General features: G+C 34.6%; 1 protein-coding gene across 1 annotated transcript in view; it reads right to left on the reverse strand.

The window, feature by feature from the left end:
- Window positions 1–14,254: 14,254 nt before the first annotated feature.
- LOC150102317 (proteasome subunit alpha type-6-like) overlaps window positions 14,255–23,113 on the reverse strand; it is a 117,465-nt gene continuing 108,606 nt past the window's right edge. The window contains exon 7 of the mRNA XM_090398921.1: window positions 14,255–14,835. Within this exon, the coding sequence (XP_090255047.1) occupies window positions 14,778–14,835 (58 nt within the window). The 3' untranslated portion in view covers window positions 14,255–14,777. The remainder of the gene's footprint in view (window positions 14,836–23,113) is intronic.

Raw genomic sequence — 23,113 nt, forward strand, 5'->3', positions numbered from 1 at the left:
AAAAGTAAAAATAAATGCTGCAAAGGGAGTTTTCATATGGACAAGTGAAACTACAGAACTGTCAGCTGAATGCTATGTTCAGTTTGTTTTAATCTTTCAGAATGATATTTAACTGAGTCAGAGTAAAAGATATATATTTTAAACTTGTACTGTCTGTTTCCTGGAATGGATTAAAAAGTTAGATATATAGAATAGAAGAAATTAATTTACTAATTGTAATTCTATAGAAAAAAGAATTATCAGCTGATATGAGAGAGAAAGTGAATTATCTAATATAGAGAATTGTATTGTATATATTTGTTTACAGTAAATATTTAAAATTTAAGCCTCGTTCTTTAGAATTCACATGCTGATTTTGAAGTCAATGCACCATCACAGATTAGAATCAGAAACATTCTAATCATATAAATAATGAATATGACCGACTTTTGTCAGAGAATAACATACTTGAGCAATCAAGCTCCACACCAGTTTTGTTCTAAAGAAGTAATCTCCATACTTAAATTACAGAACAAGATGTTAGTTCCATGCTGCTAAGATGAGCAGTTTGCAGTATCTTGTTTAGAATTTAGATGGCGTCACTGAGATAGCATATGCTAGCTTAAAAACACTGGTGGGAGGCCAAAGCCTCCAAGCTCATCTGAAGTTGAAGGATCTTAATATTAGCTTCTTTCATCAATTTTCCCAGAAAAAACTTGAGGGGTTTCCTATACAGCCAGTTCTCTTGATCTTTGGAGATGTTGATGACAAACCGATAGGATGGGCAGGTGATTGTTCTGATAATTCCTACCTTGAGGGAAGTACCAGTTGTCTGTTTACTTAGTCCTTGTGAACATCAATAGTATTAAGTTAGAGATATTAAGTCAGGGTGGCCCTTCTCAGCAGAGCCTAAGAGGTAAGTTGGGGGGAATCTTACTGACTAGATCCATAGGGATGACTGGGTCCCAGTCTCCATGAACCTGGAGTTTTGTCATGACATTGAATTTTCCCAAGATATTGAAGAGCACTGGATGGAGCTATTTTGGATTCCTTCATGTTAAGTGGTAGTAGAATCCATATGGCACAAATTAATTGCCTGTATAAAACAGCTCAATGACCAGTGCCAAAAAACTTGGATGTTAATTGGGTCTGAAAGCATTATTCTAATCAAGAGACAAGTGGAACTAGTGTTGTAGCTGCCTTGACTTCATAAAGATATCAATGAGAAATGAATGACACTGTCAAATGATCAGTTCAAGTCTGTGGAGAGAAAATATTTCTTAATGTTCACCAGGTGGAGCAGATCACTTATGAGTAACAAGTTAAATTCTATTTAGCATATGAATGGCATTCACGTATACTTTGGATGACAGCTGGGTGTTGACCACAATGGCTAGAATCTTGTAGTTGAGAGGCTGGTCTCCAGTTCATGATAGAAGAAATTCTTTGTGAATTAGAATGTAGTGCCAAAAATGTTTTGTCATGACATTGAATTTTCCCAAGTTATGGAAGAGCACTCATGGAGCTATTTTGGATTCCTTCACATGACATTGAATTTTCCCAAGTTATGGAAGAGCACTTATGGAGCTATTTTGGATTCCTTCATGGTAAGTGGTAGTGGAATCCTTATGGCACAAACTAATTGCCTGTATAAAAATTGTGTAAAAAGTTTTTTTTTCCTTCTCCCCTCTTCAGTAGTATTGAATTGTGGAAGAATAAAGATGTTTACATATTGGCACTAAACAACATAACCAAAAAAAAAAAAGAAAATAGAAACATTAAAGCATTGCTTTAAATGGTTCATTATACAAAGAAGTGCTGGATTCTTTATAGACAATTCAATCATGAAGGCTCAAGCAGAGAAATTTGCTAAACAAATTCAATGCATGATTTTGTATATGCTTTCCCACTCAGTTATGGACAAATCAGCTGATGGCATAATAATAAAGCCATTAACATTTCTTTAACCACTGATATTTAGATGATTACAATTAATTCTCCATTTCTGATTATTAAAGGCCACCAGCTTTCAAATGAGTTTGAACAATACAGAGCTATCGTAAAAGTCCTTCCATTTTTATGGTCATCATACAGGATATCATTAGAGTTGAACATGCATTAGAAGAATATAAGCTCCCAAAAAAAAGCCTGCCTTGTATTACGAGATTCTAGAGCAAATATATTTAATAATGGTGTCACTGACAGTGGTCTACGGTCCCAATCATGTTTCAATAAGTGGCTCCATATCTGCCCAGCAATATATGTATAAAAAAATCATGGAAGAAATGAACAACCAATAATAGAATATAACCACAACTATAGATGGAAATGCAAACAGCACAATAGTAGAATCACTAAACAAATCCTTAATATAAAAGATGGAAACCATCGTAACAGGCCCTAAGGCCTAATACAAGATAGGAAGATGATGAGATTAACGAATTAACGGAAATGTAGCAGTTAAATTTAAAGAGGTAAATTAATTCAAGATGTATCCACTCACTGAAATTTATTACATGCAGAGAATAACATAGCACAATGAAAAGCCTTTGCAACATATGCTGTGGATGACAATATTCCAATGTTAAGTTCACACAAATGGGGCCTTTCCAGAAAAGTTATCAAACTTGTAACTCTATATTTGAAGAGGTCACTAATGAAGCTAATAAAAAACAATATCACTTCAATGATAATTTCTGTTTAATCTGTTCAAAAAATGACAAGTTTAGTGGAATTCTTACTGCAGTTAAATAGTTTAAATCGTCAGTTGAAAAAAGATTTTCTGCAAATATGGACAGAAGTGTGCAATTATCTGCTTTTTTTTTTTTTTTTTTAACCTAGATCTAAGACATTTCATTGAATTGATAGGAAATGCAAAATAAAGGAACCCAACTTTTAAAGCTCTGGAGCAATGTCAAATGAAGATAAAATGGGACTCTTTTGATATTTCATTTTTTTTTTTTTTTGACCAGTTCTACTGAAGATCAAGATACAACAGGATTTACCATGACTAATGCTGCCTTAGCAGAAAAACTTGACTTTTTCAAGTATGTCTGAGTTAGTTTCTGCTAAGACACAGTGTTCAAAGAGAAGGAACAAAAGAAATGTCACCCTGTGTAAGCTCAAAAAAAAAAGCCATCCTTTAATAAACATTTAATTTTCCACTTGAGAATAGAACCAATTTATAATTACTGCCTAGAAATAATAGCCCATTTTTAGGATGGAAAAACACATGGGTTAAACTTCGGAGTAAACTGGCCTTGAAATATGTAAGTGCACCAGCTTCATCAGTTGAAAGTGAAAGAATATTTAGCACCTGTGATCTGTAGTTAGTTTAAGAGTTTTAATTTTGATTACTTTCATAAAACTATATTTTGTTTGCTTTTTTCTTCCATACCGTATCAAAAACGTGATAAATCTGAATAAAATACAGGTTAAGTTCTATTCATTTCTAATGTATTCTTTGTATCAAATCAAAATAAATTAACTATAACAGTAAACAAATTCAGAAAATATTTCCTTACCTGTTTCAGTGCATCAAAGCGAAAGACGACTGTTAGTATACATTAAATTTAACAAGCAATGACTAGGCTAATTCTCTAAGAAAAGTTGTGCAAGCTAGACCGAGAATAAATCTTCCAATTATTAGGAAAACATATATTCTCTACATTTTATACTACCCAATTTCTTTCCAGCTTTTTGAAAAATTGTGTGTATATATATATATATATATATATAAAAGAATACCTCAAAGCCAATACTAAAGCATGTAGCAAGAAATGTTCATCATGTAAAAATAATTAAAAACTACCAGAGGAGAAGTTAAAACATCTTTGTGACTCTACTCATTTATAAATTTTATGTGAATAAGTTTGTATCTCTTTAAAAGGACACACCTGATGGTCACTTGTGAGATTTTATGATCAGCAGGAATAACATTTTAATATTAAAAAGCTTAATCATTGCCGATACTTCACAATCTTTTCAACCCATTTAGAAAAATATATATATATAAAATTGGAATCATGATGCCTCTATTGGTCATTTGTAGACCTAACATTTGATTTACAAGATTTAAGTTTTAAATCTAGTAATAACATGCAGTAGAAGTATACATCATTTTAAAGATTGTGCCTCAATCAGTGTACACATTGTCATTATTAATAGCTATCATTTCGAAAGTCACATAAGTGCTAAGTACCTCTTGTGTTTGTGTTGAAATGGAACGAACAGCCAATAAAAGTTTGGTTTAATCTGGTAAAAATACCAGAGAAATGTTGGAGATAATGAAGAAAGTTTAATATAACTGTCTCTCACGTTCTTCTTTAATGTTATCTTGTGGAAAGAATCGCAAGATAACATATCAGCCATCAACAGTTTACACCACAATTTATATAAAAAAAAATCTGGATATGGAAATAGCCATCCTGACTTGTGGTGATGATGATAGTTGCACTTCGTTGTAGTTAGTGGATTGTGAGTGGTGGACAGACAGGTTGTAGAGTAGGTGCCCTCCCTCGATGAGCCATTGGGCTCCCTGGAGGTGTCATGTAATAATAATAAAATCATGACAAGTATGCAACTATTATTTTAGATTGATTTTAGATCTTGGCATTAATAAGAAAATGACTCATCAAATAATTATTTAAAACACTGAGGATAACTTGTTGGTGCTGCTGAAGGAAATAAACATCATGAATTTGATCATTATAGGTGATGAGATGTGTTTTCAGTACAGTCTTTCTAAAACTAAGTGACAAAGTGTAAAAATTCAAACAAAACAATGCTGATCACTAGCAAAGTAATTGTGCACAAAGGGTTTAAATGGCAAATGGCCAATTTCCAAATGGCAAAACTTTACAAATTAAAAATTACACGTGTCTGCAAGGAGATGTGCTTTGCATTATGGGAGATACTGAGACAAGCAGTGATGAGCGCTTGGTCCACCTTTATTACGAGTTGCCTCAGTCCTGAAGATATTTCAGGCGCAAACTTTATTTGCCTATATCAGACAAAATTATATGGTGCATTTGTAATCACGTTCTTGCATTATCAAATTATATGATTTGAAATTTTTATCAAAAATTTAGTGTTATTTCCATGCCTCCATGGTATCACCTTGCCTTGAACACATCCAGTATTGGAGCACTTAACACTCTGGCAAAGTATTTCACTCATTCACCTCCTTACATGAACTATGGGATAATAGGACAATCTGTCATTATTCCATTACCCCATGCAATAATTCTCTTGCATTTATTTTATAGGTTCCTCTTATGGCTCAATTATCTTTACAGACCACATTCTTTCAATCTATCTTCATACTCACCATTTCAGTCCTAAACAGTCTTAGGTCTCTGCACTCTTCATTCTTTTCTTTATGGAATATCTGCCACACTTGGCTAGCCTCCAAAGAACGCTGATCTCAACCCTATTAAACGTGGAATGAACTGGTGTCAGGTGAGGTCAAGGGATGTCTACTCCACAACAGTCCAGGAACTCACTACATGCAGAATGATTCAAAATTCCCATGGATTGATATCGTACACTTGTGGATAGTATGCTCTGTAAGACTGCTGCAGTGACGGCAAATGAAAGGAGGTCCTACATATTAAGATGAGAGCCATGGCTATTTGTTCCTAACACTGTCATGTTCATTGTTTTCTTTCCAAGCAGTATATATGTAAATTGAGACAGGAAATGAGATATTTGTATAACAGATCCAGAAGGTTTTGGATAGTATGCCTTTTCTACATGCAATCTGTTTCACTTTTATATCATCATCAAATTCCTGACATGTACCCTCAAGGGGTGTACAGGATATGATCGTACTACATGAAAAAAATTATATATCATTACTAACTTCCTAACTACAATTTTCCTCCAAATCAGTCTGTTACTTGTCAAGACTCCAACATTATCAGTTCTTATATTTCTATTGTCTAAAACACTTTGTACCGTATCAATCCACCTATATCTTGGTCTTCCTCTGGATCGTTTTCCTGCCAACCTGGCAGAGAACATTTGTTTTGCTAATCTTTCCTCGCCAATTCTGTTTAAGTGACCATACCACCTGATATTAGCTCTGCTAACACATTCCTGGATGCTGACAATGTCAAGCTCTTTCCTAATATCCTCGTTTTTAATATGATATTGCCAGTGATGCCATCTGTTCATGATGCTTTGTCTTTTTAATGCTCACCTTCATGCCATATCTACTACAACAGCAATTGAATTTAGTCAGAGAATCTTGCAGACTTGTAGCGGATTTATTTAGATAGTATAACATCTGCATAAAGCAAAGAGCTGACATTAACATCGCCAATTTTGATATCAGGTTTAATCTTTCTCAGGACTCTCATATCTGTGGTCTCTAGTCTTTGGTCAAGTGTTTTACTTCTGATCCAGCTCTCAGATCAATAAGTTAAAACTGGTTTGAACACTGTCTTGTATACAGCTAATTTACTGCTCTAACTAATTTCTCTCTTATTCCATATGAATTTATTCAACTGACTTCCTACCATACCAGCTTTGTTGATTCTGTTGTCTATTTCCATATTTAATTTACCATCTTCAGTAAAAATCGTGCCTAAGTAGCCAAAAAGTTTTACTTGTTCCACAGGATCCCAGTTTACAACACAGTTGACATTTTCAACAATTCTACCTATTTTCATTGTCTTTGTCTTTTTAATGCTCACCTTCATACCATATCTATTACAACAGCAATTGAATTTAGTCAGAGAATCTTGCAGACTTGTAGCGGATTTATTTAGAAGTATAACATCCGCATAAAGCAAAGAGCTGACATTAACATCTCCAATTTTGATATCAGGTTTAATACCACTTTCCTTCATAATGTGATCCATATAGATAATGAATAACAGAGTGGATAATGTACATCCTTGTCTCACACCAGGTTTAACATTAAACCATCTTCCTGTACTTCCTTCAATTCTAACTGCTGACTTACAACTCAAATAAAGACTAAGTATTGCTTGATATAATGCCCCACTGACACCATATAACTGTAGCATATTGAATAGCTTCTCTCTCTTGGCACCTTGTCATATGCCTTTTCCAGATCGACAAAACTTAAATACAGATCTTTGTTATATTGCCATGCTTTCTCAATTATTTGTCGTAAAGTGAAGATCTGATCCTGACAGCCTCTATTTGGCCTGAATCCAGCTTGTTCTTCACCAAGCTTTTCTTCCACAATTCTTCTCAACTGTTTCTCAAGTATACTTGCATAGATCTTGCCAGGAACACTCAGTAGAGAAATACCTCTGTAATTCTCACATTCAGTTTTATTTCCATTTTTATATAAGGGTACTATCAGAGCTCAACTCCAATCATTGGTAATTCGTCCCTCTGTCCAGGCTTTCTAAACTATGCAGTGCAGCCACTGTAAGACTTTTATACCACCATACTTCAGCATTTCTGGTCGAATATCATCTACTTCTGCTGCCTTTTCACATTTCAAGCCTTTGATAGCTTATTCTACTTCAAGTATGGATATGTATTCCAGACTGTATGCCTGTTGAGTGTTTTTTACCACTGTGCTATCACTGCTTGTTTCATTTAGCAATTTTTCGAAGTAATTACTCCATACTTCAAGGATATCTTTTTCTCCTGTTTTCATGTCACCTTTATCATCTCTAACTCCTTTTACCGCACTCTTTCCTAAGCTTCTTCAACAACCTCCAGAATATCTTGCCACCTTCTTGATATTTATTTTCCATTTTCTTGCCAAAGCCCTCCCATGACTTTTGTTTAGCTAGTTTTACAGTGTTTTGCTTTCATACATTTGTCTCTGTATTCTCTAAGAGCAAAAGCTGACTTATTTGCCAGGAACTTTTGATATGATTTCTTCTTTTCCTGCACTGCCTCTTTAACTTCCTGTGTCCACCAGGGAGTTCTGATTTTTCTATCCTTGCAAACAACCTCACCACATGCCTCTCTGGCTGAATCAATCAGGGTTTTCTTCAAGGCTTCCCACTGAATCTCTAAGGTTTGGTTCCTGTTCTCAAATGCTTTCATTTTTTCTTCAATAATCTTTGTGTATTTTAGTCTACAGTTCACATCTGAGAGCTGCTGAAATTTTATTCGCTTTAAAACTTTCTTGAAACTGGAGATATGCGAAATATATAGTAATCCATTCTCTGCTAAATTAAACACAAAGAAAATGAAAAAAGTATCAACTTTTTTACATTTTGAATTATTGTGTATTTAAAACACATTAACAGTATCATGTTGATGAAATTCTTGCAGGTATAAAATTGTACAAAACCAGTCACTGAAAATGGGACATGATTCTTGGCCAAAGATAGGGTTCCAGGTTTTGTAACTTACTGTGTACTGGAATCTATAAGAGAAAAGTAATTCTTTGAAACATCCAAAAAAATGCATTACATAACAAACCTAATTATATAATAAATTTAGTTTAATCCTTTATCCAAGTGTGATCAAACAAAGTTTGCGCCTGAAAGTATCTTCAGGACTGGGGTAAGGTGGTACAACACCAGGGCAACTCATTACAAAGGTGGAGCAAGCTACCAACACTCCTGCCTCAGTATCTCCTATAATGCAAAACACATCTCCTTGTGGATATGTTTAATGTTATGCATTAAGGGAAGGGCCACTACCATATCCGCAAGGAGATGTGTTTGCATTATAGGAGATACTGAGACAGGAGTGTTGGTAGCTTGCTCCACCTTTGCAATGAGTTGCCCTGATGTTGTACCACCTTACCCCTGTCCTGAAGATACTTTCAGGCGCAAACTTTGTTTGCTCACACTTGGATAAAGGATTAAACTAAATTTATTATACTCTAACCAAGTGAAAAATAAACTTTCAAAACCTAATTATTATATAATGTCAGTAAGTAGCATTCCAGGCCCTTAAGCTCTGAAATTAAATTTTGTACATTTAAGCAGTTTATAAAATCCATGCATTGATCTTTTTTGAAAGTGGTGTAATGCAGAGATTTAATTTTTTTCTTCAAGAAATTCACATTACTGGCCATTGTATAATATTACGCTTTTCACTTAACTTCCAGTACTGAGATTAAATTTGTACGTGATTTTTCATAATGTGGAATGAAAATGGCTGAATGAATTGGCTGTTATTTCTTTACAAAACCATTACTGCGAGTCATCGCAAAAAATATTACAAACTAAGCATACACACTGCATGACAAGTGAAAATTTCAATAAGGAAACAATTTTTATTATTTTTCAAGACAAAAGAACATTTATTTTTGTGTGTATTCAAGTATGAAAAATAAATTATGGTTACTTAGTCCCATAGGAATGTCACAAGACTACCATGAGGATATATTGTTTCAGTAAATGCATGAAACAGAAATCAAGTTATATAGAAAACAGTAGAGCTGCAGGTACTCAGATGTGCAATTTAGTATGTACTGTATATTACTTATTAAATTAAATCTTTGAATTAACAATTTTCCATTGCTAGTCAAATATTAACATTTTTTGAATAAAACTTGTATATACAAGACCTCTTTAGTCCACCCAAGTCTTGGTTTCTTCAATGCTATTAATAAAACTGACTATGTGCATGTGTATATCTGCTTCAACTATAGAGGATTTAGTTTTTTGCTGTTCAGTAATCACTACTCTTGCATTTTGGGGTTATTAAGTAAAATAAGGGTTACTTGAACACAAATACTGCAACAGTCAATCTGATAACCAAGAACTACTCAGAACAATGTGCAATTTAAAACTTATGAAATGTCTATTACTAAAAGAAAGAGCCATACAGCTCCATTGTAGAAATGCAAAATTACATATACAAAGTGGATATTAGATCCAACATTATTTCAAAGCTGAATGTTTGTAGAAACTATGGAAGTTTCGTAAGTTGACCTGAGAGCTTACAATAATACAATCCTCAGTATCCCAGCGTTACCTTAGCTACTTAAGTCAAATAGTGTAAGCTAAGGCAACTTGGGGATGCCGAAGATTGTATTCTTGTAAGCTCTCAGGTCAACTTATGAAACTTTCATAGTTTGTACAAACATTCGGCTTTCACAAAATGTTGGATTTAAAAATCCACTTTGCCGATGTAATTATAAATTCTTTATTTCTGGAATTTTCAATTTAATATTTTCAGAGCGAGGTTGATTGTGGATAAGGGAGGACTATGGTAATTGTTAATATGATGCAAGTCTTATGAAATTCAGGTTTTAATTGCTTCATTTTTTAATACTCTTTATTTATATCATATAACGTGGTTTCAATACAGAAAACTTCCCACAGGAATTTACTATCTTTTGTTGTACGAGGGCAGTCTGAAAAGTTCTCGGCCTAACAATGAAAAAAATTTATAATTTCAAAATTATTTTTATTTCTCAACACAATCTGCCTTAAGACCTAATACATTTATTCTAGCGATGCTCCAGCGCCATTATCAGGTCCCTGTAGTGGTTCTCGGTAAGATCTGCAAAATACCCCTCTGTAGAGGAGTATTTTGCAGATCACAAGACATTCAAGTTTGCAATATTATTCCTTCACAAAAAGAGCTTGCTTCCTTCAGTCACCTCTTCATTCGAAGAAAAACGCTGACCAGCGAGGAAGAGTTTTAGTTTTGGGAAGAGATAGAAGTCAAATCTGGGAAATAGGGTGGGTATTCCAACAATTCATAGTGCAGATTTCTTAATTTTTTTTTGCCAAAACATCTTTGTGGGCAGGTGCATTGTCCTAATGAAAGATGATTTTTTTCCCTGCAAACAGGGTCTTTTCTCATGAATTTTTTCGCCTGGCCTGGTTAAAATATCGGAATAATATTCCCCAGTTATTGTTTTACCCTTTTCAAGATAATTAATAAATAAAATGCCTTTAGCATCCTAAAACACCGAAGCCATGACCTTGTTTTCTTTAGTGCTGAACAACCAGCTTCTGTCCACTGTTTTAACTGCTGTTTGGATTCTAGTGAATCCAAGTCTCATCCATAGTAATAAATTGACGCACAAAATCAGTTTTATTCTTGTTAAAACGCTCCAAGCACTGTTCAGATTTTCATATGAGTGCATTTTTGATCTGCACAGCATCCATCTTGAACAAAGCTTTTTCATTTGCAATTCTTCATGAAAAATGTATCCTACACATTCTTTTGAAATGCCTATAGTCTGCAATTTCACACACTTTGACTCGCTGATCATCCAATACCATATCGTGCACTGATCAATGATTTCTGGTGTTGCTATACTTTTTGGACGTCCTTCACGTGGATCATCTTCAAGGATTGTACGGCCACATTTAAACCCGGCAATCCATTTCTTAATTGTCGAAAACAAAGGAGAAGAGTGCCCATAAACTTTTATGAATTTCGAATGAATTTCTTCTGGCATTAAACCTTCTTTTACAAAGAATTTTATAACCACACGATACTCAATTTTATCCATTTCAAGGGATACAGAACACTTTTCCTTCAGACAGCTGTATAAAACAAACTACCTGATAGAATGACTTGCAATTTCACATGGAAGCTTATGATAGATGTACTGACAAAAAAAAAAAAAAAAAAAAAAAAAAAAAAAAAAAAATCTTGGCAATGGTGTTGCCATCTATGGTCAAGGCTGAGAACTTTTCACATCACCCTCATAAAACTAATCAACTGAGAAATGAACCTGTAAGTTCGAAACAAGAAGGGATCTTCAGGTTCACCAGTTAATTTATATTTGTTGTTGTTTGACATCCAGTCATTTTCAACTCTTGGTGATCCTGTGAACAAAGGCTCTGCATCCCACTTGGCCTCTTGTCTTGCCATTTATGGTTGAGACCAAGAACTTTTCAGACCACCCATGTATATATTAAAAGAGCATCAATTTTTTTTTTTTTTTTGCAACTACTAAAAATCAATCCAAAATTTTATTACTAAAAACCACCTTTTTAATAGAAAACTGAAAGCTGCAATGAACAAAGCATTATTTAATCATCCAACAACCAAATTAATTTCTCAATCTGACTGATAACCGTGAGATTACTGTGTGCACTATTTCTTAACAAGTAAAGAAATATTTTATTTCTAGTTAGTCTTGAAATCAAGTACACAGGCGTCCAAAAGCTAAGGATGAACTACATTTTTAACTGTGTATATGAAAAAAAAAATTTCATAACTACAGCCAAATGTAGACAAATTTATTGCCAGCATACTAATAAATTATATTACATTACACAAAAAAGTTACAATTTCCTAAGGACATGGTAAGGAATTAATGCACAGTGCTTACAGGAAATGTGAAAGACATTTCAGTATGGGATACATCCACCCTGAACTGCTATGCAGCTCTCATAATGTCATGCCATACTTAGCACCAAGTGATTCGCTCATTCTTGATGCAAACTGGCCCACTCCTCTTTCAGAGCAAGCATAAGGCCTTGTTTTTTGGAGGGATGAACACTACTCCAGTCACTGGAAAACCTGAATTATGCTAAGTCTAAAGACCATACTTGGGTATTTCTAATTAACTATCTACTCTAGCTGTTTTTTTTTTCCACATTTCAGGTTTCTAACAGCTTTTTTACCTTGCTCTATAGTTGTTTATCATTTCCTGATATATATAGGACCTTATAATACACTGGTGTCCAAAAAATAATGACAAACTACATTTTTATATATAAAAAAAATTTCCATGACTACAACCAGGTGGTAGATGTCTTTCGTCACCTGGTGAAATACCACCACATTGCTTATTTAGCAACCTGAAGTGGTTACAGCCATGTTTGGTCACAAAAGAAGAGTTCCGGTTTGTCCCTCCCTCCCACATTCTTTCCACATGTAGTGAGTGACATATAACATACCAATCTCACTGTAGTGTACCCTGTACCATTCCCCCATTTGAGGATATAGCAGTGAAATGATTCTGTAGGCCAGCCTCTGGTTAGTACACGGGACGAACTAGTAAGTAACAAATCTGGAGGCTTCCTGATCAGCTAGCTTCAAATCCTGCAACTACATATTTTGCCAATTCGTGACTGGAGGGAGATCAAATACTGTGGCTGAAGGGGGAGAACTGTAGATTGAGGAAACAACAGAAATCCAACCAAACAACCCATGAATACTAATTCTTACCCTAAAAAAAAAGTTTCAACATATGCGGCCTGAACAGCAATATAAATTATGTGCACCACCACGTAGTCATCTAAACAAGAATCAACCTACAGCATCCAATCATTGCTCTTCTAATATTATCAGATCTACAATATCTTCTTTACTTGCAGTTCTTGCTTAAGTGCTGTTCATTTGTTTAACACCCATATAATTAATTCTAACTCTTGGGAATACAGCCAGATAGAACATCCATTTAATTCCCATTCTATGCAATTTCTCATACTTGCAGTTCTTGCTTAAGTGCTGTACATTTGTTTAATACCCATATAATTAATTCTAACTCTTGGGAATACAGCCAGATAGAACATCCATTTAATTCTCATTCTATGCAATTTCTCATACCAAGGTACTGACTAAGCTGTGTTCTCAGTGTATTATCGCCTTATAGTCCTATGCCCCTTTTGTAAAAGCCCTTCTTATATATATATATAGTTACCTCCCAAATCAAAACTGCATGAATATGCCAATTAGAGACATAATGGTCAACTTATCTATAGACAGATACATAATGTTCATACCATAAGTGTCCCATTACCTGCTTAAGGAAGTTATAGTTATCCCTGAGTAATTCTATAAATTCATCTTCCTTGCATTATTCCTCCCATAATCACCCATCATGAAGTTTAAATCACCTATATCCTTTGTAAGATTTATAAACTGTATAATCACTAGTCTTCTGCTCTGTGTATTTTGTCATGCTAACCTCTTTCCTAGACTAAAAAGAAAAATTTTCTGTATTACTGATGCTACCATCATGGACACTCGAGGTTCCTGTTCTTTGGAATTAATTCCTCTGCTCTTGTCTATCTTCTCAAAATATCTGAACCTATTACACTATTGTCACAGTATCATCCTGTAACAATTGTCAGCTTGATTTATCATACTTTCATACGTGTTCCTTTTTTTTTTTCACATAATCATTTTACTTCTAAACCTAAGGTGAATGAATGATCTGGTGCTATGAGGATTCTTGACCAATCAATATGCTGTTGATTAAAAAAAAAACCCTATCAAATTTAGAATATAACATGTAGGAGCCCATCCATGAAAGGTTTAATTACTGCCATATACATCTGTTTCTAGTCTATGATAATGAAAGTTCATAATCAGAAAAAATTTCGTGAATATTCATTATAGCCAATTAAAATTTCTTAGAATCAAATAGTAAATTTATTTCATATACAGCAGTACTTTTAAAGTACACAGCATGTTTACAATTAATTCACAAAAGAAAGGCATTCTTGCAAGAATTTATATTTTGTTTCAATATTCACAGTAGATATTCAAAGTAGGCATCTATGTTGTGGGGGGGGGGGGAGAACAGTCGGATCCAGCTGAACAGGTAATTCACTGCGGAAAATGACTGTCAAACACAGCAGCACGGGGTGAACATCAGAAATAATTCTTTGTGTGTGTGAGGAAAGTACCGAGTACCTACAAATGACTGCCGCATTGGCAAATAAAGCAAAGTGCTCTTTATATAATTAAAATAATGAAACTGATCTCATAAAAATAGAAGTTTCTTCTTACAAAAGTTTTGACAAATATAAAAATGACATGTTTTATAAAACAAAATGTAGTCTTGTAATAATAAACAGTCAGTAAACTTATTAACAATGGTTATCTTTTCTGTATTAAATTATCCAATTTACTTCCTGTATGCTTCAGTCTTTTTCAGCAATAGCAACCAAATGTGTATCAACTTGTGGTTCAGTTAAAATTCTGAAAAATTAAATCATATAGATTATTCTCAAGAAACACTTTCTGACAGAATGAAATAGTTATAAAACATGTAATCAACTTTTAATTTAGAACCATCTAAATTACAATCAACTCTCACTATAAACAACATTTACAGACAGCTCATTCATTGCAAACTGCCAAATCTCTCTAATCAATGATATTTTTAAAGCAAATTCACCATAAACTATTTTCTCTAGCTCCTCTGGGTTTGTTATAGTGAGACTTGACTATATCTATGCTTTTTTTTAGTGTAGTGTTTTAACAAGAATTCTTTCAATGTAATTATTAAAATATTTTGATCACATTACTTATTAGCAGAAATTTTATTCTTCATAACTGAAATTTCTTGAATTCATCAAAAACAGTAAATGTATTAATGCCATCAATAATACACCATTTTAAGGACTCAACACAACAATTACTTCTATTTTTCAATTTTTTATCATCTTGCCTCTCATGCTATCTCCTTTGTAATGTTTCTTATTGCTACAATTCTTATCACTTATCATCTTGCCTCTCATGCTGTCTCCTTTCTAATGTTTCTTATTGCTACAATTCTTGTCACTTAATTTAGCAAGTTTGTGTACACCTTTATGCCCTATTGTGGATAGTATAAACAGCCCCACATACAAACTTGCTAAACTATTAGCCACTCTCACAATCAATTCTCCCTCCTTTGTTAAAAATTCTGTATACCTAAAAGTATTTTAAAAAACTATACCTTAAAAAAGTTCAGACATAATGGTGAATTTCGATATCACTTCACTATTAACAAATGTACCGTTAATTGAAACACCTGATTTTACTAGTCACACTTTCCCTGATATATTTGAACTACAGTCATCCATTGACTTACTTATGTCTGTTTGAAGATACGTCCGTGATCCCATAAGAAAATAAATAACATTTTCGACTATACTTTCGAACAAGATGCAAGCTAGTGTAAAGTAAAAAGGTTTCTATTTAGCAACAAAGCATCATCGCATTCGGTGGCAACCTTGGCAGTCAGCACGTGTCTTCAACAGTTCCTCTGTTGATTTTCTATTTGAGAAATAGGTTATTTGTGTATTTATTGTTAAATATTTCACGATATTTTGTGTAACATGGACCTACACACTCAATCAAATAGCATAGTGAAGAATCACAGATAAAGAGGCAAGCAATTGATCTTGAAACGACGTTACAAGTTATAAAGCAACACGAAGCTGGTAAACCCATCAATGTGATTGCACATGACTTCGGATGGTCTCATTCTACAGTGACAACCATTTCGAAAAATAAGGATAAAATCGTAGAGGCTGTAAAAGGATCTGCTTCCATTAAATCGACAATAGTGACGAAGCAACAAGAAGGTCCTATCGGTGATGTGGAAAAGCTACTTGCATCATGGATAGAGGACCTGAACCAAAAGCGTATACCCCTTAGTAGCAGGACCATAACTGCTAAGGCTTAGTGTCTTCAACATATTGAAGAAGAAAGCAGGGCCCAATTATGACTACAAATTCAATGTTTCTTCTGGTTAGTTCAATAGATTTAAGCAGCGTTTTGCGCTGCATAATGTGAAAATGTATGGTGAATCTGCAAGTGCTGATGTGAAGGTTGCCAAGGAGTTTATGGAAAAATTGGATAAAATTATTAGAGTAAAATTATTTGCCACAGCAAATATTTAATATGGATGAGACCTTCCTGTTTTGGAAAGTGTCCGAGCAGACATTCATCCACAAAAATCTATGCCTGGTTTCAAAGCTCTTAAAGACTGTTATTACAATTCTGTTAGGAGTAATGTGGCTGGATATAAACTGAAATCATTTGCGATATGGCACAGTGAGAATCCATGTGCCTTTCAAAAAAGTTAGGAAGCATAATCTTCAGTTCATTATTGGAGCAATAAGAAGTCGTGGTTTGCGGATGCCATTGTGTGAAATAAAATGTAGAATTTAAAATTTAATTACTCTAAATAATGCTCTAGGTCATCCATCTTATATCGGTCATCTTCACTAAGTTCAAGGTCATGTTTCTCTCTCCAAATACTACTTCATTGTCCAAGCAATGGATCAGGGAGTTCTTGCAGTGTTTAAGAACTTATTTAGCTTAAGGCTACACTAATCATCACACATCTTCATAGCAAATGAAGGAAATGACCAGACTCTCATGCAATTTTGGAAAGCATTCAATATTTATCATGCTATTAAAAATACTGCTGTAATTTGGGACGAAGTGATCTCTCAATGTATGGGTGGTATATTGATAAAGACATTAAAAAGGTTTGTGCATGATTTTGGAAGTTTTGAAAAAAATAAAGTCCTTTGAAAATTGAGTGAAGAAATAGTGGACCTAGCAAACAATCTGAATCTCGAAGTGAACGATGATGACATAATTCAACTCAGAGAAAGTGCCCCTGAAAAGTTGACAAACGAAGAATTGGTTGAACTGGAGGAACAACATGTGGCAAAAAAAGGAAAAAAACAAAGAGGGAAAAGAGAAACAGGAAGTGGTACTTAAACGATTCACATTGAAGGGTCTTGTAGAAATGTTCTCTGCAGTCGGTGATGATCTCAAAATGGCTGAAGACACGAATCCCAGTGTTGAACGCTACTTATCAGTAGAAGGGAAAGTACATGATGCATTTGCTTGCTGCAAATAAATTTATGACAAAAAGAAGAGGAATAAGCAAAGCATGCTGGACATTTTCATCAACAAAAAAAAAAAGTTACACTATGTTCCCTATGTTGAAGAGCCACAGGTCCTTCAACATAAGGAAAGGCAATGAAAATGTGATTGTGGAAAAATATTTGAGTGATTATTCTCCTGTTTTATAATGGCAGTAATACACAGTACAGTTTTATAATATTTAAAATTTTTTAAATAAAATGAAATATTATGGTTAAGTCCCTAACCGCTATAACTCTGTTGATTTAATGTACTGACTTACGTTCAACCGACTTGCATCCTGCTGAATGGAACGGAACCTCAACATAGGTCGAGGGATAACTGTACTTAAATTGACATTAAATGCAGGTTATTTTACATGGAAAGGGAAAATGTACAAACATGGGATAGCAATGAGCTTCCTCACCCCTTAGCCAATTTCTACATAGAACACTTGGAAAAACCAGCTAAAAATACAGTGCTTTGGCTATGATGTGTTTGCTATTTGGCCACATGGTCCAGACACACTGGATACATTCTTAGTGCATTTAAATAGCCGACGCCCAAAAATCCACTTTACAATGGAACTGGACAGCTAATGACTGTCTGCCCTTCCTGGATACACTAATCACACATCTTCCAGATGGTTCCTTATCTTTTTCAGTTTATAGAAAACCCACACATACAGGGAGATATTTGCACAAACAGTCACACCATCACCCATCTCAACAATATGGTATCCTAAAAACACTCACTCGCAGAGCTAGAGCGATTTGTTCCAATGACAATGCTCTCACTGCTGAACTCACTCACTTACATCACACCATCTTAGCCAACAGCTATAATCCTCATAGGATGGAAAAATACTAAATGCTCCACAGAAATCCTCCCCACAGTCTACCACAGAAGACTACAGCAAAACTATCACCATTCCATACATTCAAGGGACATCTGAAAAGATATCTAGTAGAGAGTGCTTAATAATCAGCTATGCACTTTATTTAAACCTTATGTCAAATTGGCAACTCTCATCCATTCACCCAAGGACAGAATTTTTCCTTTATCACATCCAAAAGTCTATAAGTGTCCTGTTCAGGTGATCAAGCTTACTATGGACTGAAATGAACAGAAAAAATACATCCAGCACTATCAATATGGCAAGTCAGGTGTAGCAAACTGTGCTTTAGGTATCCCTTCACAAAGGATCAATTGAAAAAAAAAAAAAGTGCTACACAGAAGTCATAAGTCAGAGATTGTTTTTGGAGTCAACAGAAGCCTTGAAACATACTCCAAACCTCAACAAGTATGGCTGTATAAATTTACCAAAAATTTGGGAGACAGTTATCTTAAGGCATAATTAATGCTTGCTTTCTGTTTTTTTCTTTCCCTTCTCAACATAGATAGCACCTAATTAGGACTTCAGTCTTTGTGTTGTCTGTTGCAATTGTTTAATCTAGTCCCATTGTTATATCACACCATCTTAGCCATACCAGATTGTTGTTATGCATACTATGATCAACTATTTTTTGTGCTCTAAAGATGCTGGATAATATCAGCAAATAAGTTAATAGTATTATTTTCTTATCAGTCTGTGTTCTCATCAATACCATTAAAAATAAATTAACATGTATGACAAACACATAAGCCTATCCATGAATTTGCCTTATTAATCTTATATTAACTATGAAGCCAAAAATAAAGCAAAGTGGTGTAATACCACCACTTCACTTCTTGGAAGCTTGAAACAGTCAATCATGTTTGGATTCCAATGCAAATACCTAGTTTACTTTATTTCCCATTTCTTCCAGTGCGACATAAGTAATGTTCCCTCAAGTTTCCAGAATTATGTCACACATTAAGAAGAACTAACATTTCTTCTTTTTTGGGAGTGGGGCAGGAATTTTCAAACTGTTTGTTATTCCACAGACTGACCAATAGTAGTATACCATAGCTAAGCATGACCTAGAATTTTCTTAGCACTTTTAAGAAGCTTCCAGGCCAACTAGCAAATAATCTTGTTCCCATTATTCTGTGACGTATTCCTGAACGAAATCCAGCAGCAATATATCTATGAAGCACAATTCGCTAGTGAAGTCTAGTTAGTTTCAGTAACCAAATAATCTGTGTAGGGCTTAGTAAGGAATACTGACCGTGTATTCCATATCCCTTGCACTTTCAACTCCAACAACAATTCAAAATTCAAGCAAACACACACACACATGGATAGATGCAAACCTACACATTCACTTCACAAATATATATGCAGCCTTAGTTCCAACTCAGTGTTCATTTTCATCTGCAGCATCTACAAAAACTGCAACTACTTTTCCTAAATTCAAATTTCAATGTTGTCAAGCACTACACATCTTTAATATCCCTCTCAAACATCTTGCATATGTGTAATATGTCAGAAAATTTCCAGTTTAGAATTTTTTTTCTTATTTGGCTAGAAAATCAACACCTTTCTTTAAAAATTCATCTACTCTCTATTGTTCTCCTGACACCATGATCATACTGAACTTTCTTGATATCCTTTCTTTTAAAAACTAATCAAATTAATTACTAATTATATGAAGAGCCAAAGGCTTCAATTTGGCGACGTGAAATTATTTAAGTGTTAAGGGATATTACATCCCATATTGTTTCATAGCCGAATAAGAAACTCAAAGAGTTTTTCATGCCGAATATAGAAACTATATAAAGTTCGGCGAGTCCAAGCGTAAGCAAATACCTGGATAGTGCAACACCAGGGCAACTCACAGTCCACCTGGTAGTGCAACACTGGGGCAACTCATAGTAAGGGTGGAGCATGCTCCGATCACTGTTCTTGATATTTACCCATAATGTGAAACCCAGCTCCTAGGCTGTATTACTGTTTAAGTTTCTTATTCGGATATGAAACAATATGGGATGTAATATCCCATAACATAAATAATTACACATCGCCGAACTGAAGCCTTTGGCACTTCATATAATTAGTAATTTATTAGGACACCTTCTTGGCAATTCTTATAGTAGGGTATGTAAGTTCTGTTCGCTACAAACGTGGTATTATATAGGTCTACCTACTCACTGATGAGACCTCAAAGGTTGAAACCGGTCTGGTGACCTTCTCTCATAATGTAGAACAGTAATACAGCTCCTAGGAGCTGGGTTTCACATTATGGGTAAATACCAAGAACAGTGATCGGAGCTTGCTCCACCCTTACTATGAGTTGTCCTGGTGTTGCACTATCCAGGTATTTGCTTATGCTTGGACTCGCCAAACTTTATATAGTTTCTACATTCAGCATGAAACTCTGAGTTTCTTATTCAGCTATGAAACAATATGGGATGTAATGTCCCTTAACTTAAATAATTTCACATCACTGAATTGAAGCCTTTGGCCCTTCATATAATTAGGACACCTTCTCGGCAATTCTTATAGTAGGTATGCAAGTTCGGTTTGCTACAAACTTGTTTTATAGCAAACAGAACATTTTATCATTTTAACATTAGGTGAACCTAGGCAATCGCCTAGGTTCGCCTAATGATAAAATGGGCACCAGATTTTGCTATAGTTTGGGAAAAAAATTACAACCTTCAAAAAAAATTAGTAAAACCTTGATTAATAAAAAACTGAAATAAGTCAAGCCGTCCTGGTGCTTGCTGATGATCCTACTTTATTTTTGCCTTTCTCTATTTCTTCCACTCCCTTGCTCTTTGTATACTTAAACCTCAAGTGCAGAGATTTTTCTTCCTCCTGGAATCTGCCTCAAGATTAATTTTTCATAATTTTTGTATTTAAAATGTAATAATTTTCTTGCTATACAGATATTAGGAGTAATCATATATGTATAGAAATGTATTGGTTTTGATTAATAAATATTTTCATATATATCCATAATGATATTATTTTTATATATATCCACGTGTAGGTGTATGTGTGCTTGTGTGAGTATGACAAAATATATATAGAGAGAGACAATGTCTAGGGGTGCCTAAATTTTCTTTGCCTAGGGGCATCAGATACTCTCAAACTGGCCCTGCAAACTTGGTATTATATAGGTCTACCTACTCATTGATGAGACCTCAATAAAGGTTGAAACTGGTCGGTAGCGACCTTCTCTCATAATGTAGAACAGTAATACAGCTTCTAGGAGCTGGGTTTCAAATTATGGATAAAAACAAGAACAGTGATCAGAGCCTGCCCCAGTGTTGCACTACCAGGTGGACTATGAGTTGCCCTGGTGTTGCACTATCCAGGTATTTGCTTACACTTGGACTCGCCAAACTTTATATAGTTTCTATATTTGGCATGAAACTCTTTGAGTTTCTTATTAGGCTATGAAACAATATAGGATGTAATATCCCTTAACTTAAATAATCAAATTAATCTGTTACATGTCAAGTTTCCAACATTATCAGATCTTAGATTTTTCTCTTCTGAGGCACTTTTTACTGTATCAATCCACCTATATCTTGGTCTTCCTCTGGGTCTTTTTTCTGTCAACCTGGCAGAGAACACTTGTTTTGCTAATCTTTCCTCTCCCATTCCGTTTAAGTGACCACCTGAGATTAGCTCTGCTAACACATTCCCGGATACTAACAATGTGTAGGCTTTCCTAATATCCTCATTTTTAATATCATATTGCCACTGATGCCATCTGTTCATGCCTGTAATCTTTTTCAGGACTCTAATAACTGTGGTCTCTAGTCTTCAGTCAAGTGTCTTTTTTCTAACTCAAATCGCAGATCCATCATAATCAAATTCCTGACATGCACCCTCAAGGGGTGTACAGGATATGATAGTACTACATGAAATATTTACACCATTACTAACTTCCTATCTACAATTTTCCTCAATTGTCAAGACTCCAATATTATCATTATGAGATCTTATATTTCTATCGTCTAAGGCACTTTGTACCGTATCAATCCACCTATATCTGGGTCTTCCTCTGAGTCGTTTTCCTGCCAACCTGGCAGAAAACACTTGTTTTGCTAATCTTTCTTCGCCCATTCTGTTTAAGTGACCATACCACCTCAGATTAGCTCTCCTAACGCATTCCTGGATGCCGACAATGTCAAGTTCTTTCCTAATATCCTCGTTTTTAATATGATACTGCCATTGATGCCATCTGTTCACACCTCTAATCTTTCTCAGGACTCTCATATCTGCTGTCTCTAGTCTTTGGTCAAATGTTTTACTTATGACCCAGCTCTCAGATCCATAAGTTAAAACTGTTTTGAACACTGTCTTGTATACAGCTAATTTAGTGTTCCAACTAATCTCTCTCTTATTCCATATCAATTTCAATTGACTTCCTACTATACTAGCTTTGTTGATTCTGTTGTCGATTTCCATATTTAATTTCCCATCTTCACTAAAAATCATGCCCAAGTAGCTGAAATGTTTTACTTGTTCCACAGCTTCCTCGTTCACAACACAGTTGACATTTTCAACAATTTTACCTATTTTCTTTGTCTTTTTAATGCTGACCTTCATACCATACCTATTACAACAATTATTCAATTTAGTCAGGGAATCTTGCAAACTTGTAGCAGATTTATTCAGAAGTATAACATCATCCGCATAAAGCAAAGAGCTGACATTAACATCTCCAAT

This window comes from Typopeltis vanoorti, chromosome 10 (assembly GCF_054136105.1).
Source record: "Typopeltis vanoorti isolate ZY-2024b chromosome 10, IOZ_Tvanoo_1.0, whole genome shotgun sequence".
NCBI lineage: Eukaryota > Metazoa > Arthropoda > Arachnida > Uropygi > Thelyphonidae > Typopeltis > Typopeltis vanoorti.